A 26,572-nucleotide genomic window follows, 5' to 3' on the forward strand; every position below is an offset into this window, starting at 1 on the left:
GTATGAAAACTCAGTTCCTGCTTTTACAAACAGGGTCAGAAGTGCAGCCACGTTATGTTTTTCAATGAGCAGAACACCAGTGACAATGACTGCATTTATAGATGAATCCGACAACTGATTTGCACATTCAGGGGCCGACATTTAGCGGGGCCACCTTCACTGCGCTGGCAGGTCATAGAGACAGCTGCGTGGAGATAAAGCAGTGGGCACATATTAATGATAGAATTACATTGTGAGTGGCAGTGGCAGCCAGATAATACAGACAAAAAAAAATCACACTTCAATAATGCAAGCTTCCTCTGGTAATAAACTCAGAAATACTGTTCCATACCAGGGTATGTGATCAGAGTGGAGCTGAGGAATTTTGTCCGGAGTGTGTAGAAACTATAAGTAATTAAATTAAATAATAATAATAATAATAATAATAATAATAATTAGAGTCACCTTATCTCTCACTCCATCTTAATCTAATGTCACTGTACCAGTGTGTGAAGTATATGTGAGGAAGAGGAGGATGATGAGAGAGCAAAATATTTTATTAGGAATAAATCTGCCTCAGTAGCTGACTTTGCTCGGTCAATTTACGCCACTGTGTTTTAACATTGGAGATAATGGTGTTACTGGTACTTCTGCTGTGGAACCTTGCACAAGATGGTGGACTCTGATAAAGCACAACCCTTGCCTAAAGTATAAATAATATTTAGGCATACAAAAAAACAAATTAGTGTGTAAAATTCAGGTGAAATTATTTACATTTTTCAGACACTGAAGATAAAATAATCATACTTGTTTGAATTGTGGTTTTTCATTTCCCCAGAAGGAGTTTTTTTACACTGATATCAAGAGCAGGGTCAGCTCGACGAAGGGGCCGCCATTATGGACCACCATGTATGTACAATAGCCCACAATGGACAAACATCTTTTGAGTTTTGCTGTTAACTGAAGGCTACACAATTTCTCCAACACACTTGGAAGGGAAGGGTGAGGTCAGCGATATTCAATTTCTTCCAATGAAACTGGCTTAATGTTACATACCGGCTCTTTAAAGTTTCAGGATGGCATTGTTTGTACGTACGTGTTTTATGGAGTAATGTGTAACATTTGCTCATGTAGCTGTGGACTAATTGTCTGCCGTAAGAACAGAAAAACAGAGATTAACGTTGTTTTTTTGCAGAGTTTCTGAGTTTTCCAGAAGGACTTTGTTGTTTGTTTGTTTGTTTGTTGTTTGGACAGGATTTGCTTCCACAGAACCACCACTCCCCATCATCAAGTGTGTTGCAGCAACACGCACAGCACACGCAGTATATATGTTTTTAGTGTAATAAATCATGACCAGCTGACCACAATGCAAGAATAAAAATAGCACGCCTTACTTCACCGCCACTGAGTCACAGTTAATTCACAGAGGGGTTAATGTGAGAATGATGTCCACAAGCTGCGAAGGATGTGAAGTTGGGTTGAGCAGGAAACAGGGAGAGCAGTTTCCTGTTATGTAGAAAAGAGCTGTACACCAATCAGACAGTCAGATGGGTGTGCAGGCAAACAAGGCTGCTTTATCAATGCCACAGGGTTGATGTAAGATCACAGATACACCCTGATCATACCATATAATGTAGCTTTATAATAGCATCATCCACAACCAGCTGGGGTCAGAGATTAGGGGTGGGTCAAAATATCGATTTCATACCTTCCTCATGCTATGCGATAATCGATACACCAGGGCAGATATCGATATTTTATCTAACAAATGAAGGCACTCACTTGCTGGGCATCACTACTTGTTGTCTCCTCGCGATGGCATTGCTCAAATGAATGAGGGAAATTCGGGTGGAACTTTCAGAGTTTCCAGTGGACCCATCCATGTTCAATCCACCTTCAATACATAGACTTTATGTACTTTGTTCTCCATGCTGTGAATAAATAGAGAAATCCTGCAGTTTTAACTTTTCACAGATGTTTTGTTTTCTTCAGTTAGACAGATATCACTATAAGATTGTCTTGCAATACATTGATTATCACAGAATTGTACCTCATGATACATGGTCCACAATACCAATGATATCATATTGGTATTGTGGACCATGTATCAGTAGTGACACCCAGCGAGATACACTGGCAGGAACTGTTTACTTTAGAGCGCATTCATTTGTTAATTGAGATATAAATATTGGCATATTGATTATCGTAATGCATGAGGAAGGACAACAGTATATAACTAAATCGATATTTTGACCCACCCCTACCATTTATTAATTTGTAAAATCTGTTCATGCTTTTATCAGAGAGTGAGTGTCTGGGAAGGAAACGGTGGCAGGCTTAGTGGCACAGTGGCTCAGTGTTGTACCTCATACAACCACACTACCCCTTTCATTTTCAGTTGAGATGTGGTTATACCATAAAAATGTGTCATTTTAAAAATGATTTTCCTTTCCCAAAGGTTGATGTTTTCATGTACAGTGTGAAGTTTAGAAAAGTTACTATTAGTTACTAGTTATTATTATTATTATATGTCCTATACATAAACACACGATACGAGCATTAACCCTCTTCCTGAGTGTGTGTGTTTGCGTCTTTGCTGCGCTGTTTGTCACTCACTCAGCCTGTGAACGTTCACGCGCACAGACTGACGTTCATGTGTGTTCATATGGACTGGAGCTGCAGCTGTGAGGCTCGAGTCTCTTTCCATTTGGTTTCCACTCTCGTCCTGTTGAGGGAAGACAAACGATCAGCTGAGCAGCGCTCTCTCCCTCTCTCTCTCTCTCTCTCTCTCCCTCTCTCTCTCCCCCTCTGTGTGTGGACACAGTTGGACAGAGTTTGCTCCGCTTTGCCACTTCACAGAAACCCCGGGTGTATGGCGGCAGCGTCGGTGTCAGAGATGTTGCAGATGTTCGCTTCGCCATCATGAACACAGGTGAGATCATTATATTTAAAAGGACGTTTTTGTGTGTGTGTACACAATCTTGAATAAGTTTAAAGGGTCTGCACAAATCGAGAGAAAGAGAAAAAAAAAACATCTTATTATTATTTACATTTTACGCAATCCTGTAACTAAGGTGAATCCAGTGGTGTGAAGTGAAGTGTGCCTATTAATGTCAGGTTTAAGGTTTATTGATTTTATTGCATATTGAAGAAATGTAACTGATCAAAAATCTAATTCAATCAAATGCTGTTTGCATGAAGTATTGTCTTTTTTTTAGTTTTGATGAGACAAAGATCTGACCTGTGTCATGTTTGATTATATACTACATATATATTTTTTTTTATAATAAATGGGTTGGATTTTATTCATTACACAATATTCAAAATTGGCCATCGGCTACTGCCTTTACAGTAGTTCACTAAAAGCCTTAAGCCTGAGAGGGGTTTCTCTCCCTTGAATCACAGGAAGTGAGTCAGGGAAATCCCTTAGAATTTTTTTTTTCTTTCAGTATTATATTACAAAGAATAGATTCTATTCTTTATCCCTTATCCTGTCCTTCAAGGACCGTGTTTTATCATTTTGAGTGGCTTTTAACATGTGAACTTTAAAGAGAGCTTTTTCGCACACTTGTAAGTTGCAGAGTATTTGCTGTGAAGAACCTGATTAACTTAAAATGAATTAATAGCACAAACACAATCATAATTTTATTGCATCATAGTTTAAAATCTCTGAACGGTTTTAGGTCACAGAGACACAATACAAATGACCTGTTAGCTATTTTAAAGCTCATAATCTAACAGTTTCCTTTTCCTGTTGTTCTCACAGACTACACCAAGCCTTCTGTAGCTCCAAAGACGAGATTTGTTTGTCACGCTAACCTGAAGCTGCCCTCCCCTCTCATGTCTGCAGCCAGGCGGACAAAACCGTCTATCTCTCCCAAACCAAAAGTCACACTAGAACTTAATGGCAGCCAGGGACGATGCACCAACAACACCCTACTGACTTCAGACGGAGAGTTTGATGACGACCAAGAGACAGAGGATGGTCTAAACAAAGGGATTACAGCAGAGGAGCAATGTAGCACCTCCATCCTAAAATCACAGAATGTGTCACAGGGATTGGAGGACGGAAAGGTGACAGAGGAGGAAAAGGAAATGCAAGAAGATATGATTCAGAAGATGGATGAGGACTGGAGATTATCTGACCGTACTTTGACAGTGGAGGGGGACTCCCTAGAAACACTATGGGTCAGTGCTGAACTCACTAACTCGAAGGAAGCGGTGGAGATGATGGATACGGACCTCACGGAGAATATGGACACTGAAGGTTTTGATGCGGGTGAGGCGCTGGCTGACACAGATGGCCTCTCAGTGGGAGATATTTCTTTTAATAGCATTGATGAGGAGGCAGGTGGCCCCTCTGCTGAAAGACGAGACATGAAGAAAAGACTGGAAATGCACCAAATCAAGGAGGATGAAGCCAGTGACTGTACAGCAGATGACTTAACAGAGTCTCTCATAGATGACGCTGATGTCCTCATCAATGACAACAGGAAGGACTCTAATTCAAAACAGGTTTTTCCATCAGGAGGAGAGGAGAACGAGGAGGAAACTGTTTCAAATTGTGGCATCACTTGTAACATCCTGAAGTTGAGATGTGGCTGTAAAATGAAGGAAAAGGGTGAACGCCTACAGAACATTAGCTTTTATGACTCTGTCGCTGAAGACCAGAAACATTTCTGTGATGCAACTAGGGGACATATTGTCATAGAGAATGATCCAATTCATGAGCCTTATTACGTCTCCTCGGATGACATTATTAAAACAGACACGACGCCAAGAAATAACAAAGCTGATGGACTGTCAGATAGTCCACAAACACCACAGACTCATATGTCTGTGAATGGCAGTGTTGTGTCTGCTGGGAACAACAAGGAAACAGCAGAACATGGACAAATAGAGTTTGCGTCTTCTGAGGATTACGTCAAGATTGTTAACAGTGGTGGATTCATTCGCAACAACAGGGATGAAAACAAGGTAAGAGGATGTCACAAATGGCCATCTTTCAAAAGTGAGGAGCACAAGGTTCATACAGCAGAGGCCCTGTTGAATGATTTTGACTGCCAGCCGAGGTTCAGGCTGGTATCAATATCTGTGCCGTCAGACACTGACACCTCGCTGACATCTTCTCTCTCAGAAAGCCAGCTGCTTTCCCCAAATGACTCGGACATCTTTAGAGAAGACGATGACCTGGAGGGTTACATAGTGCCACTGATGGATGACACCACTGATACGGACCAGGACATCGGTGATGAGCCTGTTTATGAGGAGCCCAGAAACTGTTCAAAGGGTGCAGACAGGAAAACCACGGGGATGCAATCTCGCTCACTGTCACACTGCATTAATAACAATGTGGCTGAGATGGGAGTGCAGTTTGTTCAGAGCCCCTACATGAGTGGATTTGGACAACCTGCTCTTAGCAGCAGCCCTATGTTGAACTCAGTGCGAAACAAGAGCTACTCCAAACCGCACTATCTGTCCTTGTATCCCCGCTCTCTCTCCATGGAGGCACAAGATAAGCCTCTGTGTGTTTACAGAGAAGGGCACGAATCTCACTGGCAGAGAGAGGCCTCTTGTTCATCTGGAAGCTTTTCCAGGGGCTCACCTTTGTCCACTCCAACTTCTGTGGTTGATATTCCTCCCCCATTTGAGCTGGCCTACATAACCAAGAAGCCCATCACAAAGAGTTCTCCCTCATTGCTCATTACAAGTGACTCACCTGAGAAAAACAGGAAAAAGAAGTCCTCCCTGAAGCACTTCCTGATGCTTAAGTTTAGGCGTAAAACGGAGAACAAGTCCACAGTGGATGTCAATCCATCCTCCTCCAAGTCCTCATCAGAGTCCAGCCCCAAAACACAGAACAGACTGCTGGATTTAGATAGCCACAGCTTAAGTAGCTCCCCACAGCTCATCTCACGCTCAGCTAGTAAACTTCAAGCTTCACCTGAGCCAGCCTCCTCGTTCTTGTTTTACAAAGAAAGCAAAAGAAAAGGGGGTTCCGTGGCATTCCTCAATCGAAGTGTTATCCGAGTGGAGTCCTTTGAGGATCGCACGCGGGTGCCTTTCATACCTCTCCCCCTGACCAAACCTCGTTCCATCTCCTTTCCTAACACAAATACATCAGACTATGAGAACGTTCCCGCCATCAGCTCAGACTATGAAAACGTCCAAGTGCCCCAGCGGAGGCCAATTCCACAAGGACCGTTACCAAACTTCTTTGACCGACCCTGTCGAGTGCTGTCATCTGCCAATGACACAGACGGTTATGTGGACATGAGCAGCCTCCCTGGTTTCAAAGGCAGAATTCAGTCTGCTGAAGATGAAACAGAAAGGTATGTAAACAAGACTATGGCCCAAATCTTAAACCTGCTGTGAAATTGTGCCAATAATGACATGTTAGTTTCATAAGAAAAACCTTGTCATTTTCATGTGTGTGCAGTTAAAGTAATAGCAATCTGCCAAGGTGCAAGAAAAAACAGCTTTTAAAAGGAATGGAAGTAGAACCCTGATTGGTTTGTTGAGGGTTATGCTTTAAACACACCAATGATCAATTAAGTGACAAAAAACCTTTTAAACAGTTCCCCTGGCATAGTCGTGATGTTTGAACACACCCTATATACACTTGCTCCATGGGCTGTAGAAAAGATATTGATGTATCGCCAACACCAGAGTGATTTATCATCCGAGTACCACCAGTGCAGTGCTTGGTTAATATGTGCTTGTTTTCTGTAGTTGTTAACTGCACAAAATGAGCCGAATATCTCTGACATTTCTGATCCAAACAATGTCTAAGTTGACGTTGCACACGCTGGTGCCCTTTGTTAGTCACCTGCCAAGTTTGAAGTCTGTCAAGCGATCCATTGTTAGTTGTCTGTCTGTTAATCACATAACTGCAGACAGATGTTCCTTTCATTTATAGAAAGATGCATTTCTGCATCAGATGTCCTGTCAGTCATGACAATCCATTTAATACTTGTTGAGTGTAGACAGAACATCTGCACAGCCTGTGTCTCTGCTTTAGGGTGTGTTCATACAGGCTGATGCTGCTGGACATATTATCAGTGATCCTTACAACCTTTACACCAAGCACTGGTCTTTTCTTTTTTTTATTACTGCTCGACTGCTGTGTGGGTTTAACAGCACCCCCGGGGAGGAAGATTTATAACCATTTATTATGTTGAGTCCCCTGACACTGTGATCGCATCCCGTATGGATGTGATGATCAATGCTAAAGAGGTAAGTGCAGTACAATAGCTTCCCCCTTCTCAATGCAGTGAGGTATACGAAGCCCCAGCTGTGAAGCGTCTGTGTGCTGTTGGGGCATGTTTGGTGGAAGAGGAGGAAACACCGGCGGAGGTGATCTTGACACATCGAAGTTAAAAACGGGGAGGGGTTTCATTCATAAATCATCTGCAGAAGCAGCCTCTTGTGTAGATGCTCAGTAGGCAGAGCTTCTCATCTGTGGGCTGTGATGCTATTTGTTGGTATGATAAGCCATGCTGTACTGACATTAACCCATCCCCCTGTGTTCCTGTTGGTTGTGCCCATATCATGCGGGCTGCTCGGGATGATTAATAGTCAGAGCATTTTGAAGTCATTGCTCTTCTCGAGCAAGTTACGAACAAGAGGCTGAGATTGTATCTCAGTGTGTTCTGTAGTCAGCAGTTGTTCACTGCAGTGCTTCCCTCTCACTGTGCTCGCCATTTTAGTGTGTGTACAAGCAAAACAGCAGTAAATGCTCCATAGCGAATATTAGGAAAAAAAGAATTAAAAGCAAATTTATAGTGACTCTGACAGACTCAAATAAAGCACAGCTCTTCCTGTGGCATTTTCCTGACGTCTTCTTAGTTGCAACCCACAACATAAGTGACTCACAAAGTGCTCCCAAAGTATGAACAGGATACAGTTGTTCAGAGGTATTGATCAGGAGAAGGGTACAAATAATTTCCAAGACATTGGATATGCCATAAAACAATGATCAACTAATGGAGAAAATATGGCACAGCAATGACATTACCAGGAACAGGATGTCCTCTAAAAAGAAGACAAGAAAACTGGGAGAACACAGATAAGAGGCCAACAGCAACATTAAAGGAGTTAGAGGAATTTCTGACAAGTACTGACTGCTCCCAAACTTTAACAACAATCTCCCGCAGTCTTTATGCAAAATATCGGACAGGAATGTTTAACGAAAAGCAGACAAACCTCGAAAAAGAAAGAAAGAAACAAGGTTGACCTATTGGCCATTGTAAAACAGAACACAGCCAAGACCTAAAGAACACGGGTGAAACATGACAGTGAGAACATCAACTGAGCATGGAGTCAAGGAAGAGGGAGGTGTAAAATACACAAGTTTACCTATGGCTAGAAATCAGAAAATGAAAATCATTTTCATATACTCCCCATGGGTTTTCTTGGGGTTCTCAGGCTTTTTCCCATAGTCCAAAAACATGCAGATTTGGAGATTAGGCAAATTAGACACTTCATTTGACCATAGGTGTGAGTGGATCCCCGACCCTCATGTGGAGGGTTAACAGAAGATAGAAGATAGAAGATAGATGGATGGATGACTCATATGGACATCTAATTATATCTAACAATACAGCATATATTTACAAGAAACTTCAGAGGAAAATATTGATGGGGTCTCATTTAACATTTCTTTTGTTATTTCTATGTCATTGATTTTCCATTACTGGAACCAGAGCTGTATATGTGAATATTATAATAACACATAATGTTACCTTAGAAGGGGGTTCGAGTCTGTTCAGTAAAAGTATTTGAGAAAAATCAAGTAGAGACGTGCAATATGAGCTTAAAATCTCAATGTTCTGCCGTTATGTCACAATAACAATATCTGTGAGGACATTTGACAGATTTTCCATATAAAAGAGTTTGTTTTGATTCTGTAAATAGGAAAAAAAATACAGAAATAACTAATTATAATGATATTAATTGGTTAATTGGCCACATGTAATCGATTGGAGGGCTGCTTATGGCCCATGGGCCACGAGTTTGGGACCTCTGCCTTAGAATGATAATTATTTTCTAAATATAGCAACGTTAATCACATCAAAGCAATCAGCACCAGTGTTTGTCTGGATATTACTTCACTAACACTAAAATCATATTTTGCTAAAGATTTTAATTGCTGAAACAAAAAGATTTAGTTCCGCATAACCTGAAGGTATTATGTTAATAATGATAATTTGATCATAAATGGCTCAACTAGGAACCTGAGGCAGGCAGAATCTTTTATTTTTTTTATTTTTTTAATCGCCTCCTGTGATTTATCACCATAGATTTTTGCCTTGGGCCTTGAAACCACATGGCAGGACTGTGAGACGTGACAGAGGCAGTGTCTCTGAGAGTGATATAAAAGCCTAATATAGAAACCATGCATGTAGTTTGTGGTTCAAACACCCCCCTGGTAGCTCATCCAAAGTGAGACCCTATGAACAGTAATGGGCCGTGCGGCTGTAATGTTTACGATGCAGAGATCAAAAGTACTCAAATATGTCGTTCATATGTCGCTAATTTGCATCTCAGTGGGATTCGGTCCATTGGTGCTGGGATTCAAACGTGACAGGAACACCGGCAAGACAATTGGTCACGTAGTGGTCTACTGCTTTACTACAGTAACTTAAGGACATGTTTTTATTTGCATAGCTCACTCTTCCTACTGAGCGGCAGCCATTAGCATATTCATTTGGGCTCCCTGCAGAAGAGAATCTCATGGCATAAAATACACGAGACACGAGTCCCCGGTTGAGAAAGGTTGTCACCGTGGGCCTTTCATTATTACTTAATTGCTTTCTCTAGTCTTGCATTGCTTTATCAATTCATATATGCTTCTAATACTAAATGCAGTATTTTTAATATAGCGATATTTCAGTGGACCGTAAAAGTGTGATGAGAATATGTTCACACGAGAGCTGACGGGACACATTCACAGCTGCTACGGAACAGAACAGCATTTTTCAATACATGATTTGGTCAAGGTGGCTACAGCTTGACCAAATCATTAATCAAGGCATAATGAATTAATGTCATTGATGTTTAATTTATTTTTAAATATTTTTGTTTTTATTTATTATTTGTTTGTTCTGAATTTTCCAAGATGTCTTGGGAAAAGTTGAGGATTTAGTTATGTTATGGCGGCACAGAAGTGCAGAGATAATATATAACATAATATGATGTAACAGACAATCTAGAGCAATCTAGTATTACTCAATTTTCCTTTATCAGTTCGTTTAAAGGTGTCATTTGTCATAAAGCCTTAGTTTAAGTACGTTCATCAATTAATGTTGACCCACTTTTTTAATTTTGGCCCCTCTGTACTCTGTCTGACACCCCTGTTTTAGAATCACGACTGGACACACAGGGATGATAATCAGTCATATTCAACAGACAGGAGTAAGAGTAGGGTCAGAAAGTATTATAGGTAGTATCGAACGTTTGCTTTGAAGTTTAGCAGAAGTGTAATGTCACAAGCAGGCATTCCTCCATGGAGGTGACTGTTTAATAACCACTGGATCATATTGTATTGTAGGTATTTGACGTTTAAAAAATTCCACTTTGAATCTTGTCAGGAGAACATCGTTGAATCACTGCTCTTCCTATCAATATTTTCTGGAATATTTTACTCAACTAGTAAAATAATTGCTTGACCCTCAGCAACTATACAGTAATAATTATTTTATTGAGTGAATAGAGTATTAATATATTCAAGATGCTACAGTGCATTTGTGTGTAACCTACAGTATTCTTCACTCACCCGATTAACTTGTCCTTTCCTCCTTACAAAGTGCCTATACAGAAGCGTACAACGTGTGTTCGCTGGCTGTGAGTCCACTGGCCGGTTCAGTGGGTGAAGTCAGGGGAGAGATGACACGTGAGGAAGACCAGGCACGCACCTCTGATGAGGAAGACGGAGTTGCACACAGCACTTATAACAGACAGGTAAGTTCAGGCAAAAAGTGATGATGTAAATGATGAGTGTTAAATGTTAGGAAAAGCACTTTTCACCTTAAAACCATAAAAATGAACTCACTAATGCATCACTGCTCATCTACCATCTCACTTAATTGGAGAGGAAGGAGTTCTCCAACTCCAACATGGCTCACAGGAGAAAAATTCCAAACCTTGGGCTGGGTAATTTGTGCATTTGTGCATCTGCACATCTGTTGTACAACTTTGTAAATTAAGTAGCAAAAAAAAACCAATGATAAAACAAAATTAAATTAACTAATATGGGATTCAATCTTAAAGGTCCAGTGTGTAACATTTAGAAGGCTTTATTGGCAGAAATTGAATACACCACACGTGTATTTTTGAATATGTTATAATGTCTTTAAAGTGAATTTGATTTTTGGAATAGGCTACATGGTTGTTGTGGCCTTGTGATGGAGTTGCAACCTGTCCAGGGTCTTTCCTGCCAGTCTCCCTATGTCAGCTGGTGCCAATAACAATAAATAAATAATAATTATTCTTTTCATTATTGACACCAGTGACCCCGTGACACTCATGTAGAGGATAAAGCAGTAGAAGATGAGTGAGAGTGAGTGAGCCTTGGAATAAACCTTTGATATGTACTGTACGCATGAACATTGCTTTTTTGAGGCCGCCATCGTGCACCACCGCGTTTTATATTAGTTAGAACAGACAAATCAACCAGAGTGTGCGTTTTGAAGCAAAAGCTCTATATGTTAATGAAGTAGAACAACATCCTTTTTGGTACGTAAAGGCCACTGTAGTTCCCTAATGTGGTGAAAGGTAGGAGGAAATGGGCAAGTCCTACAGTTGTTATAATCAGTTTATAGTCTCATTAGATGTCACTAATACTTACATGCTGGACCTTTAATCATCTTCATCACTGAGTAACCATCTGAGATCTGGGCCTCTTTTATTCTTGTTTTTACTGTTTTCACAAAGGACCTTTGTTTACTCATTAAGTGTGCTTTAATTTGATTTGTTCTGGACCATCATTTTAAAAGGGATGATAATACCTTTTTATTAAATGCAAACAGAAAAGAACATGACAAAATAAAACAAGCTTTTCATCTTGAGCGGTGTGCTAATGTTGCCCTAACAGGTCTGGATTTTACTGTGGGTTAATGGCGGTTAATGGGCTACTGAAGGCTGTCCTCATTATTTAGAATTTTATAGCTGTTAGGAGATGATGTGTGCACCACTTGTAGTTGTTGAACCAGCCAAAATGCTCCAGCTCTTTTGAACCCTTAGGCCATTTTGAGTAAATGATATCACCCTGTTTTTACAGCCTGATGGCCGGTCCAGAGCCTTTTACGTTGCAAAAGAACTGGTGGATACAGAGAGATTGTAAGTGTTGTTTTACCAATTTTTTCCCTGTAAAACATCACAACCTACCTGTAAAAACTTCCCAGCTTCTTGATTAACTGTGTGCATATATTTATTCTGTCCACAGACACGTGAAAGCCCTAAAGCTTCTTCAGGAAGTGAGTGTAATAATCTTGTTTGATTTGCCAATGAATTCTGTATGAATCTCTCTCTCTTTGTCTGTTCTGTCTGTCTCTCTCTCTCACTGTGTCCACATATATATCTATATCTATATATACATCTATATATATATAGATGTATATATAGACGTCTGAGCAGCTAGAATGGAGCAGGGAGGGCATTTATGTCTTGCTCAAGGGCACTTTAGTATTAAGAGGAGAACAAGTGCTGCTCTTTCACTTGCCTGCCAAGAGTTAGTCTTGCGGTGTGATGTTCATACTGCTGAGCTGATGGGAATAAGAAGCAGACTTTAGACTTTATTTTAAACATAAACCTTTCCGTCCAATGTGCCAGGACTTTCGGGAGGCAGTGGGGGCAGCTGTCGGGGACGAGGGGGAACCCGTGTTGGAAGAGGAGCGACTGCGAGAGATTCTGAACGAGCTGCCTGATGTTTACACCCTGCACCGTAGAATCCTCACAGAGCTGGAGAATCGACTCAGACACTGGTGAGGAATACTGGCACACATTTACCATGATTATAAGGAACTTTTCCCCCTCTTGTCTTTCTTCCATATCTCCAAGGGGTGTGCTCATCATTGCACCTCAGAAAGCAATAAATATAACCTGTACATGTTCTTTCTGCTTCTTCTTCCTCTTCAAACTGTGTCCCTGCTCAGGGAGGAGAGCCAGAAGATTGCTGATATCTTCCTGACCAGAAAACCTGAATTCTTGGTTTTTACCACCTACATCGGCCATTATGACCGGAGTATGAACCTGCTGGAGGAGAGCTGCCGGACTTCACCTGGCTTTGCAGCGATTGTTCACCAGTTTGAGGTCAGACCTGCAGCCTCTCTTCTCTAACTCCAAACACAAATCCATCCATCCATAGTCCATCGCTTCATCCTCTACATGAGGATTGCAAGGCTGCTGGTGCCAGGCCCTGCTGACAAAAGGCTGGGTACACCCTGGATAGATCGCCAGCCCACCACAGGGATACAACAACTATTCACACTCACACCTATGGGCAATTTAGTGTCCAATTAACCTCTGCATGTTTTTAGAAAACCTGGAGAAAACCCACTCACGCACAGGGAGAACATGCAAACATGTAGAAAGGCCTTTGTTCCGACCGGGTCGTGAACCTGAGTCTGCTGCAAGGCAACAGCAACATAGCAAATAAAAACAAATTACAATTTGTAATCAAAACCTGCAGGAAAACGAGGGAACAAACTTGCAGTGGAGAAACATCTCTGGGTTTTTTTTAATTAAAAATAATAATGGACATTTGGTGCCAACCTTGTATATTTGATCTTTATCTCATCTGTGCACATGATCGCTTATCTGCAGAGTCTGTGTGTGTTTGTGTGTGCAGTGACAAAGATGAAGTGTCCCTCGTGCCGTAGCAGAAATGGTGAAGTGAAGTAGTAATTTAATTTAAAGGGGAGCAACCACATTGTTTTCTCTGCTGTTCAAAGAACAAAGAAACATTCATGACACACAAAGGAAAAATATAAATTTTATGTGTTAAGTATTCGAAGTTAGGAACACATATTTTTGGCTTGAGCCACTCAGAAGAGCAATGAAACAACTCTGGACAGATCTTTAAAAACAGGGGAATCTTAAAATTAATGTAGTTTGCATTCCCCAGCAGCTGTTTCAGGCACTTAAGTGAGGAGTTATAATTAGCTTCAATTAAATGAACATGTTTTTTCATTAACTAGTCAGCCAGAGACAACTTAATAGAAGATATTGAGTTGATATATTTAAGGTAAAATAAAAAACATAAAATAAAAGGATGTGATAATAGGAATCCAGCATCTGTTCACTTGTCACTAATTTATACATAAAATATATCAAGCCGGCTGCTAAGTACAAAGGCTGTGGTAGAATTGGTGTTTTCGACTATTATATCCTTTTCTAATAATCTAGCTGTCACAATAATACATTCATTTTATTTATAGACAAACAAGTTTTCTATATTTCCTCTCCAGTTTATAGACCACTGAGGAGAGGTTTGATTTTAACAGCACAAGCGTTTCAATGTGCTCAGGTTCTTTGAAGCACTTTCTGTGCTTTGCCTTCTTCAGCATATGGAAGGTTCTGGTTCACCGCTTTAGTCCGAACTGAAAGACCTCAAAAGCTAAAATATTCAACGATAATGAACTTTATTTAGACCTTAGAGGATGAATTTATCTCCTCTTGACTCTTAAATGTGTTGTTTAGAGTAAAATGTCTCAATGATAGGAGTCCTCAAGTCAAACAGTTGCCTCCTGGTCTGCTGTATGGAGGCTGACCAGCCCTCCTTTCAGTCTGTGGAGCAGAGAAGCTTCACTGATATCTTCCATTGTTCTCTACAAGCACACAATGAGCTTGGGCTACTTCTCCATTTGTGAAGGCTGGCCAAGCAGCGGCCACGTCCAGTCCTGAATCTATTGAGGGTTGACCACTGTCTTCTTGGAGAGGTTGTTGCCACAAAGCTGTTGTGTGGGTTCTGACACCACATGTTTGTCCTTGGACTCCCACTCCTTTTTCTGAGCTGACTGGTTGGTGAAGTCGTCAGGTTGGGGTCTTCAAAATCGGTCTTCTAGACGGTAGACGAGCAGTGGGTGGATTGAAAAGGTCGGCATGGATTGGTAGATGTGGGGAGTCTTTGAATTTGTGAAGCATCCTTTGAGTAAGTGCTACTCGCCGGATGTGTGGGAGAGTTATATTTAATAGCACAGGAAGCCAGGGGAGTGGTGCTGTGTGAATAGTCCCGGTTATGACATCACATAGTTGTCTCGAACTTGGTGTCCACATGGTGTGTGGGGGGTGATCCGGTCCAAACAGGAACACAGTATTCTGCTACAGAGAACTCTAAGACCAGTGCTGAAGTGTGCAGTGTTTTGAACCAGCAAGCTTACACAGCAAGTTGTTCCTGGACTTCACCTTTGCCGCTGTGTCTTTCAGGTGTTCCTTAAAGGATAGGGTCATGTCAGGGGTCACTCCTAGGTAGGTTGGATTAGTGGTGTGCTTGAACTTAACTCCACTGAGTTGGATGTTTGGCTCTGTAGCAGCTTTTGCATTGTTGAGGTGGAATACGCTGGACACTGACACTCCTGGAAATTGCAGCCAGGTTGGCTGACTTCTGGCCTCTGTTACTGAAGCAGTGAGTAGTGATTGAGTTGTAGTTTGTGAAGGAATGCGTTCTGCTAAAATCAACCAATGACTCCAAGCACAAAACAAACCCCACAAGAGCAGAAAAAGCAAAAGAAAGTTTGATTAAGTATAGCCTGTTGGGCCATAATGGAAAGTGACTGAAGCCACTTGAGACAAGAGTGTTGCTTTTACCTCATCAGTGTGCATCTTTCTCATGAGTAAATAAATACAATTACCATAAAATCAACATTTTGGCCGGAGCCCAAGATGCTCAAACGTGGCTGTTGCGAGCTCCCACAGCTACAGGTGTCACTATAGAGAACTGTTTTTGGAATTTATCTTTAGCCAAGTCCAGTTTTGTAAGATTTTGGTGAAATAATTTTCATTATATATGTGTGTACTGTACAGTCACCTGGTTGTAAGAATTGTTGTTTTTCATTACACCAGAAAGAGTCTTTTGTATTTATATCAGGAGCTGGGTCAGCTCTACGAAGACCAACATTTTGGACCACCATGTGTTTACAATAGTCCACAGTGGACAATCTAAACATCTTTTGAATTTAGATACAAACTATATTTCATTATGTAGGTTCAACAAAACACTTGAAAGGGAAATTCAGCTGCAACATAAAACTTTACCAATAAATGTTGCTGAATTTTACACACTGTACCTTTTAAGATTAAGCATAAATTTTGTTAATGTAAATTTTAAAAGAGATTTATGTCCCCAGTCCCCGCAGCATGGGAGACACACTGTGCTGGCAAGCAGTAAGTGTCAGTGACCCTGGTTCACACTTAGAACATGAATCTAATCCAAAGCTCCCACGTGGAATAACTTACTTCTCAGTACACGATTCATTTTCTTTGTTTAAGGTTTTTGAAAATGTCCTGATAACCAGCAGTGATGTGAATACAGTGGTAAACTTGTATTTAATGTCTGTGTTTCAGCAGCAGCAGCAGAGTCCAGTCGGGGAAAAGGTTTCTCTCAAACATCAGCTCCTGCGGGTCATCGTGCGCGTTGCTCAGTATCGCATGCTCCTCACAGGTGAGGATCAGTGAAATGTGGAGTTTCCTGAGTACAAATATATTTCATTTACAGTGGTTTCCTTCTTGACACTTAAGGGGATTGAATGTATTTCACTCCTCCCACAGATTACCTGAACAACCTCTCCCCTGATTCCAAGGAATATGAGGACACCCAAGGTACCGTAAACAAACTGCAGCGTCAGTGTGCGCAGAGGCCTCTGGCTCCGCTCTCTTCCACTCATGGGAGAGCCTTATTGGCTTCGGTTTGTCGCTGTGTGTTCCAGGGAATTTATATATGCTCATTTGGCATGGAGAGCCGGCCATGAGAGGGCCAATTTGGATTTCTTTGTCTGTGTCAGGAAGATATTTCAGCTCTCTGCTGTGCAATGTGTAATTCATGAGAAGGCGCGTTGCAGTCACACTATCTCTGGCTGTATCTCCGATAAGAGTCTCGTCATTCCAGACATGCAGTCACGTCCACGCTCTTGACTAATTCCGACCTTTATGTTTGTTTTTTGCACAAATGTGTGAATGTTCACTTGTTTACATTCTTCTCATCTGTGTTTGTCTCATTCAGCTGCTGTGGGAATAGTGTCTGATATTGAAGATCAAGTAAATGACAGCCTAAGACATGGGGTAAGTTTCATTTGTAAGCACGTCAGTTGGTTCTGTGTATTAAAACTCTGTAGATAGCTAGCTTGTTGTCCCTAATAACTCGTTCACCTAAAGGTTAAGATATCATCTTTATCGTCCAGCAGGAAATTTGTTTTCACAGTCTGTTCAAATGCAACAGAAACACACAAATGACCTCAACACCCTGATGTACACATGCAGGTACAAAAGCAGATGACATCCTCTCTCCATCAGTCTTCCAGCACGATATACAGATGCACATAAATATATTGTACACCACACTCAAAGAATTGTTTCCTGAATAAATGCAGCACCACAGTACATGCTTATACAGAGTAAGACATATGACAAAACATCTAAGCATTTCCCCTATTTTATAATGATACAATATACTGTAAATATGAACTGTAGTCTTTATTTAGCATTGAGTATGCTTTAAAGAGATCAAGCTTTTAGGGAAAAGTAAAAAAAAAAAAAAAGGTATGATCAGCGTCATGATAATGATCTGGTGACCCTGACCACCTATACAGCACACTGACTCTTAATCAGAACATTGAGTTGGTTAGGAAAGGTGTTGATATAAGTAACGAAAAAACATTTTCCGCATTGCATATATTGTTGTGCACTCAGTCAGCTGCTCCTCCTTTTGTGCCTCTAGGTGGCACAAAAGTCTGGCTCACCACAGAAGGGTAAGAGGGCGCAACGTCATGATGTAATTAAACAGCCCCAAGCAATTTAAAATATGTGTGTGGTCAAAAAGCATTTATCTGCTGCTTCTGATTTGCTGATTTGTGATTGTCATTATAATTGAGTTGTGAAATGTTGTGGTTTCAAGCTTGATGGACTTTTCAGTCACATGATTGCAGCTGATTAACCTATAAGCATAAAAACTTTATGTAACTATAAATCTTCTCTGTCTCTATTCAGGTTTTCTTTTACACACAAATTGAGATTGTGCATAGGAACAGGCTGATGGACATCATTTGAAATTATTATTATTATTATTATTATAATTATTATTACCCAATCATGATGTTTCTGAGTAGACTATCTTGTTGCAACCACATGAGATGATGAATGAAAACAGATTGAGTTCATGTTCGTGCTCTTTCATCTTTTCCTCTTATTTTTACCATCTTAATGTTGTCCCTATCTCTCTCCTCTCTGTTATGTCTTGGTGGCTCAGGAGAACTTGTTGCGTCTCGTCAACATCGAGTACAGCGTTCACGGTCAGCGAGATCTGCTGCAGCCTGGCAGGGTAAGTCACTGATAACAGCATTGTTTGAGTCTGACTCTTTGTCTGCCCACCCTGTCTGCTCTGCACCACCCCTGTGCTGCCCTTTACACAGTCAGCTGGGAATCCCCAGCCGCTTTGGAATAAAACAACATTAATGATTGCAGACGTCCTGTATGTGTCACCGGCAGACACTGGATGTTCAGTTTGACTTAATCATGTATGTATTTTGTCTTTTAATCAGGTCTTTGTAAAGGAGGGAACCCTGATGAAGGTCAGCAGGAAGAGTCAGCAGCCGAGGCATCTGTTTTTGGTAAAGACCTTTTCCTGCTTTTAATATAATAGGTTAAGGTCCAGTGTGTAATAATTAGTGAATTAGTGATGTTTAATGATGAGACGGCAGAGTGCAACAATTGAAGCACTCCTCTGCTCACGCCTCCCATTCCTAAGTGCTTCAGGGAACTATGGTGGCGTTCACACACCAGAAAGGATGTAAACTCTGTTTCAGAACTCTTCTCTCTCTATTCCATTCCTCATTTTTTGCATTGGAAGCATGGTGGCACAAAAGATTTATTCTAATGCTCTGAAAACAAATTCAACATTTTCTTATATTTTAAAATGACTATACACATGTACAAACACAACTTGTAGGTTATATATTCAATTTCTGCTGATAAACCCTCCAAAATGTTACACACGAGACCTTGAAGAGATACCTGTTGGGTTATTTTTTTTTGTTTTGGATTGTTTCTTTTCCCAGACTGAGCCATTTCCTTGCAGGATGTTTTTGAATGCCGACTTCCTGAGTCAGTTCTTTACTGACAGCATGGGAAAGGTCAACGCCTTACTCCTATAAATGGAGGCATCTATATGTACACCTGTGAATGTTTATAACTTATCTGATAGCTTATATTAGTCTGCTGTGTCTTCAGCAGCTTTGATACTCTACATACAGTACTAAGATGAAGTGGCAAATGAAAGGGATTTACGTCTAATTTAGAGTAAAACAAGTGCAACTGTAATTTTTACTGCCATGTCCATCCATATTTTCATATGAGAAAAGAGAGTGAAACAAAGAAATAGACTGTCCCAGACATTCAGTTTGTTAACGGATAAAATAGAGATAGCTCTAAAAAATATTGTACTCAAAATGAACATCTTTGCTAATCATCCACAGAGCATCAGCTAAGTGCACCACGTTTCCCTCCTGTGGCGTCTTTTTAAATTTTGTGATCTGGGCTCGACACTAAAAATGCTCATAAATGTCTCTGCTGGAAGAATGTTGGTAATCAATACCCTGCAAGTTTATCCTCATCACATGCTTTTAACAGTTATTAATGTTGGAAAATGGCGTAATAAAACAGGTCTGCAGGAGAAGGTACTAAAACACACAGTGACAATGTGTGTACACTGGAAAAATAATACAGAGATTAATGATGCAATGTGATTCCTATTTACTGAAGTAGTATTATCATAGGGGTTTGTACTGCAATGGTGGCACACTAAGACATATACTAAGTGGGTGCTTGGAAAAAAAAATTTTTTTCGAGGGTTTTTGTACTAAAGCCTACAGGTTTTCCCTCACATTTGGGTAAGTTGCCTACCTAGTTGTGATGTCACAGATTCCACTGCATATAAAGGCTTTAAGAAAGCGCACAGAAATGATCCCTGCACTTGTACACAAAAGTGTCTAATTCTGCACAAAGTGACACTGAAACTTCTTTGTGAGATAAAAACATGTTTAATTAGAATGTTTATATCTTTTATAACTATTATGTCTTCTAAACTAAGTCAGTCTGTTTCCTTTAGGTGGACATTGGTTGTGTTTCTGCTGGTGTATTAGAAGGTTAAAAAGAAAATACAAGATGCTTTGTTCCTGGTGTCCTACTCAACATAACAAGTACTGCTCTATGTGCAGTTTTACCTCATTGTTTCATTAGCTTAGAGTGCCACCCTCTGGAGGTTCCCTGCAAACACATGAGTGAGGAAGATGGTGCAGCTGACCTGCTGTACTGTTTAAATAAAGCTACACATTTGCATTAACACATGATTTAAAAAAAAAAAAAAAACCTTGTGTGTGCAGTGAGTTATGAGTGCTTTTCTATTTTCAGATGAACGATGTGTTGCTCTACACGTATCCTCAGCAGGACGGGAAATACAGACTGAAGAACATGCTGCCTCTCACTGGATTAAAGGTCAGAGGCCAATAGAACGTAGAGAGAAAGTGTAGTCATGGAAGTAATAGTTTTTTTAATATAGGCTTGTTTGTTTATTGTTATATGTTATATTGTTTATATGGTGAAATGGTTCCACCAACCCAGTTAACAGACTGTGATAAAAGAAAAAATATATTCTCTTTCTGAAATTTGATTTGTGATAATGTTATTGAAACTGCGCAGGTCAGCAAACCCGTCATAGAGAATGTTCTGAATGCACTAAAGATCGAAGGAGCGGATATCTCCATAACTTTGACTGCGAGGTGGGTCACACTGCGTGAGAAATGTCATATTTGTTGTGAAATCCATTAATCAATATGTGATTGTTGATTGATTTACAGCTCCTTCCTTGAACGAGAGGACTGGTTTTACACACTGAGTCGCACCGTGGCTGAACACACCCGAGGATCTGCAGCGTTCAACAGCTGCTCAGCAGAGGTGAGTTAACTCCTCCTCTTTTCATCATTTTATCCTCAACAACCACAAAGAAACTAACACTCACATGTGTGTGATTGTGTTTTTGTTTCTTTCAGGCCAGAGACGGTCTGCATCTCTCTCTGGGAGAGAAAGCTCCCACCCTTGTCCCCATCTCACAGGTGTTGATGTGTATGAACTGCACAGCAGATTTCAGCCTCACACTTCGTAGACACCACTGTCACGGCTGCGGGAGAGTGAGTCACACACACATAAAACTCTGTTGATACTGAGATATGAGACTGTGATATCCAACCGAGACGATTAGTGAAACTGTGAAACTGTGGCTTTGACCAGAGCTCAAAGTGTGTTTTAATTGGTGCCTGTGCTTTTTTTTTATACATATATATATAAATTCAGATTGTTTGTCGAAGCTGCTCCAGGAACAGATATCCACTGAAATACATGAAAGACCACATGGCCAAAGTGTGTGACCACTGTTACAATGAACTAAAGAAGAGAGGTGAGTGTGCCTTTAAATGCTAGTGTTGCTGTTGTTCTTTTAACCAGTAGAGGCAGTGTGGTGACCTCTCACAGTTAACTGCTGCATCACTTTTTTTTACCTTTATCAGTATGAAACCCAGTGATGGAAGTGAAACACAGCTCAATTTGCAATTGACTGAATTCAAGTAGAATATTCAAAAAACACAGGAAGTTGCACATTTACAGTAGAACAAACAGTAGAAGGTCACTGGCTACTATCATAGTGTACAACAAGCACATTGGTACACTACAGTAATGTACAAACACTACATCACTGTACTGTTTGTAGTTCTAACCAGATTGTTCGCAGGATAAAGATAATGTTATACAGTACTGTGCTAAAGCTGCTTTGTTGTTGTTTTATGTCTGCCAAATTCTGTGATCATTGGCATTATGATTAGAACGGTGTGACTGAAAGTTGGTCAGTTGGTAACAAAGTGGCAGTGAGTTTAACTCATACATGTAATGCTCAAGCTTGTCTTGAATGAACCCGGTGTAACAAACCTTTTTCACAGCAGATATTTTCCAACATGTAATAGAACAAACAAACACTGGTTTTACCAGTAACATTAATTACGGTTCCACCCCAGTTTTAACAGAGCCAAGGTTGTAAGGGTTGGTCACACTAAATACTTGGCACTTTAACCTGTAGAAGCTGTGTTCTGTTCAAATTGCATACATGCTTCCCATATTTTCTGGAAGTTTCAATGACGTGAATATGAAATAATTATACTGTATGGTCCTTTTAGCATTGCTACAACAAACAAATGTAATGGTGGCCCAAATCTTTTGAACAGCACTGTAATAAACCATAAAGAAAGTAAAATATGTGATGCAAAGTTGCAGTTTAGTTTCAAGGTGCTCATTTAACCTGCCATGTTCTGCAGTTTGCCATTGTGGGTTCTCTGCTGTGGTTGATATGAAGTCGTATGTCTCTGCAGGAGACATGTCTGCAGGTAAAAACAGCCCTGGTCCAAACCGCTCCACCCGCCCTCTCTCTGCTGTGTTCCAAAACATTCATCCGCCCAACATCTGGAGACATCGTAAAGGCACTTTGTCCTTCAACCAGGTACACCGCTCCTTCTGCCTGTGCTCTGAGGCCATGTTCACCGCGCAGTTCAGATTACTGATGATGTGTTACGATTGACAGCACTGTTTTTTTAATTTGTGCAGGTAACGGTGTCAGAGGAAGGCTCTGTTAGTGGCAGTCTGCAGCGCAGCAAGAAGAGCAAGAGGAACTGGAAGAGACTGTGGTTCCTTCTAAAAGACAAGGTGCTTTACACCTACCGAGCTAAAGAGGTGAGGGGACACATGCGCTCCCCTTCAACCTGCGCAGCTCTGATTCAAGCACTCAGACAGCACAGTGACAATACACTATCAACACACTTTAAAAAACCTACATCCAAATCTGGATCAACACCAAAATCTATCGTTTTTGAATGCCGACCTACATCCCTAGAAAATTCTACCCAAATCTGTCATTTACTTTTTGAGTTATGCTGCTGACAAACAAACAGACAGACGAGCATGGTTAAAAACATAGCCTCATTACTATATATCACTTTTTTTTCTGATGGCGTTTCTGTTCACAGGAGAAAGTAGCGTCAGAGAGTTTGCCTCTGCTGGGGTTCACAGTGAAGTTGCCTGACAGACAGGACGGACAGGAGGAGGCCAACGTCTTCAAGCTCTACCACAAAAACACTTTGTATTATGCCTTTAAAGCTGAGGACAACTACACAGCCCAGAGGTGAGAGACAGGGTTTTCTGGTCGATAAAGAAATATACAGATATCTAATCTAAATACATTATTTAAAAAAACTTTTTGTTCTCATTCAGACCGGGTGATGCCATTAAAAATGCATCCTGGATGTGTCTGCTGTGATCACATAGGATCAGATCTGGTGTCTCCATATTTTATTTAAATACACATTGATGTGATGTCTGTTTGAAAGAACAAAATAGTGTTGTTGAAGAGTCTGACCATAGATGTGTGTGTCTGTGACATGAAATACAGTAAGTTTTAAGCTTTGCGATCAGCGTTTAGTGTGAAATAAACTGATCTCTAATGTGTCCTCAGGGCAGATTGGGTTCATGTATGCGCACAAATGTGACCACATGTGTCCTCAATTCAAATGTACTTTCTATGATCAGATCTAAGGATGCATTACTGTGTCAGAACGGGGGCCACTACTTTAAGAGTAGTACAGGTGGCTTTTTAAGATTTTTATTATTTGAATTTTTTTAAAAAGATTAATTTTAAGATACTTATTTTTATTTTACCTTTATTAAACCAGGTAAGTCAATTGAGAACCAATTCTCGTTTGCAATGACGAGCTGGCCAAGAGGCAGATACAAGAAAGTTATGACATAAATGAAAAACAAATCATTTTAGATGACAAGAGACTTGCCAGAAGCGTATGCCTCAATGTTTTATAGTGTGAAGGCTCACATGATTTGTATTATTAAGTTTGGAATGGTCACATTAATCAGTGGTTTCTTAAGAGTTTACGAGCTTAACATTTAATATTTTTCCTCAGTCACAGCCCAACATCTAAGAATATTTTTTACTTTCTATATTCTCTTAATGTACGTTTTTAAAATAGATAGTATGTAATAGAGTAGACAAGACTTAGACATAGAATTGCCATTGCACATTAGGATACAATGAAATTGTGGACTGTGGGACATAAGGCACGTGACCAAATCTGAAAGTAAAAAGGTAAAAAATATATATAAAAATACAAACGTTACAACGACTGTACAAAATAGAAACCAAAATTTAAAAAAAATATATAAATAAAGCTGCAAGATTTGTGCAATAAAACAAGCCAGGACTGGTAAAATGATAAGATGAAGTTAGTATGAACAGTAGTGTGGGTACATGTCCTGATGAGAGACAGAGGACTGTCAGTTTTAGCCCCATTGCAGTTGATGCTATTTCCTTCTAATGAAGACTGTGCTCCTCACACAGGTGGGCAAATGCTATGGAGGAAGCCACAGTTTTATAGGTACACTGACGCTGCCTCGCTGTGAAACCACTAAGGCTGCATAGTGAAAAGGGGAAAAAAAAAACTACTATTTGATTATGTCTGAAAGTTGTCTCTCATCTGACTGGACTGAAGAAATGAAGACATTTTGTCCTTTGAGAGAGGACACGTTCACCTACTTTGTCACCTGCTATAGCAGCAGGTGTGATGCTCACAGCCACGAGTGGTGATGGCCCAGATTCCGGCCAGTGTGGAACAGTACGTTCATGTAACCTGCATTTTCCCCAGAGACGGATCATCATCATCTTCATCATCATCACCCCCTCCCCAATCACTTGGAAGATCGTGGATCTTTGGAAAAAGGACATATACTGTATGTAATTCAGGACATTATGAATAATCTGCTCAATGACATTCGCCTTCATTTTAGGGACGTGGAGAAATGACAAACAAATTCAACCTCACACAGAAATGCCTGAATCAGGAACAGCCTGGTTTTCAGTTTAAAATATGTATATACAAGGCACAGGCTGAATCAAAGAATTTTATAAATAGAAGTGTCATGTACTGTATTGTTGGAGTAGTTCCTGCCAGTGAATAGTTATTATGCTTTTTATTTGCACTGATATTAGGGATGGAGGGCAAAACTTACTCACTTAATTTACTACACTTACTCTTTTTTTTTTATTGTTAAATGTGGTCGTATATACAGTATATATATATATATATATGTATATATATATATACATATATATACTGTATGTATATATCTTTACTGATTTAAATACCTGTAACAAATATAAAGTCACATTTGTGTAAAAACTCCCACGTTCAGACAAGTCTTGAACTTTGTACTGTAGTTAATGATTTATTGACTTTATTTCTAACTGTTATTTTACAATCAAGTAAAGGTGGTGGTTCATTATGGAATCCTCCTGTGTCTGCGTCATCTCTTTATCCCCCTCGTGTCCTCTGGGTGACAAGTGGACTAAACATTAACACACAGCAGGCCGTCATTGACTTTCTGTCACTCGTGTGTTCATTAAAACACGACGTTAAAAACAGAGACACCTGCATCCATGTTGCCATGCTGTTTGCGCTGCATCTGTAGCATCTCCTGTGTGAGCGTATCATGTCTGTGCTGGCATGTTGCACGTGTGGGGCCTGTTCTGATCAAACGCCTGGCTGACGAGTGTGTATGAGATCACACTCTGAGCAGCTCCAGCACACACGGGATGGGGCGATACAGAGACCAACGAGCTCTGTGGCCAGAGAAAGGCCAGAACTGTTCTGCTTCTCGTCTCCCCCCCGAGGCTTCCTGACCCAGAATAATATCAGGCACAAAGTTTTCTTTCTGGGGCTGCTGAAAAGTTGCAGACACGTCGTCCTATATAGAGGACAGATCATTCATCACTCTCTTCTCCATCTCTAGCCCCAGTTCTGTTTTCACCTTCTCTCTGTTGTTTTAATTAAATACCCCAGTTGTCTTTTCTTAGCTTCTGCTGCTGCTGAAGACACAGTTATGCATCAGTATATGTATATATACAGTATATTGCTTCGCACTTACTCTGCCTGCTCCATCTCACTTTATCCTTTCACTGGGTTTTAACGTTGTTTTGTAGTTCACAGTAAAGCTTTCATGTTGAATTATACCCATTTAAATTAAGCGTTTTCATCGTCTGTGTTTTTAGCCTTACCTTTTTTGTGTGTGTGTTGTGTCTGGTTTCACCTCAGCAGCACAACACAGGAAACTGTTGACTTATGGCAACAGACAGGGCTCAAACTGCAAAGTCAAGCGACACTATAAAAGACTGTCTGTGTATTAAATAATGAATATATCAGAAAATGACAAGTACTGCAATGTAATGACAGCTGGCTGTGGGACTGATGGTGGAGCCCTTTCTTTCTTTTTTTTTTACAGTGTT

The 26,572-nt window shown here is 40.4% G+C and overlaps 1 protein-coding gene across 4 annotated transcripts; it reads left to right on the top strand.

Moving 5' to 3' along the window:
• Window positions 1-2,780: 2,780 nt before the first annotated feature.
• Window positions 2,781-25,577, top strand: LOC122768790 (FYVE, RhoGEF and PH domain-containing protein 5-like). 4 transcript variants are annotated; one of them, XM_044025013.1, is made up of 21 exons: window positions 2,781-2,911; window positions 3,746-6,311; window positions 10,788-10,941; window positions 12,260-12,318; window positions 12,425-12,455; window positions 12,811-12,962; window positions 13,134-13,290; window positions 16,543-16,639; window positions 16,747-16,797; window positions 17,198-17,256; window positions 18,440-18,511; window positions 18,732-18,800; window positions 20,599-20,682; window positions 20,887-20,966; window positions 21,045-21,141; window positions 21,237-21,374; window positions 21,538-21,640; window positions 22,602-22,729; window positions 22,834-22,959; window positions 23,253-23,407; window positions 24,632-25,577. In XM_044025013.1, exons 1-21 carry the CDS (start codon window positions 2,902-2,904, stop codon window positions 24,666-24,668), a joined length of 4,425 nt encoding a protein of 1,474 aa, XP_043880948.1. In that variant the 5' UTR covers window positions 2,781-2,901; the 3' UTR covers window positions 24,669-25,577. The 4 variants fall into 4 exon arrangements, with proteins under 4 accessions (XP_043880948.1, XP_043880951.1, XP_043880949.1 ...); XM_044025016.1 differs by having other exon boundaries at window positions 22,834-22,932; XM_044025014.1 differs by having other exon boundaries at window positions 16,546-16,639.
• Window positions 25,578-26,572: the final 995 nt, after the last annotated feature.

The sequence above is a fragment of the Solea senegalensis genome, linkage group LG4 (assembly GCF_019176455.1).
Source record: "Solea senegalensis isolate Sse05_10M linkage group LG4, IFAPA_SoseM_1, whole genome shotgun sequence".
Classification (NCBI taxonomy): domain Eukaryota; kingdom Metazoa; phylum Chordata; class Actinopteri; order Pleuronectiformes; family Soleidae; genus Solea; species Solea senegalensis.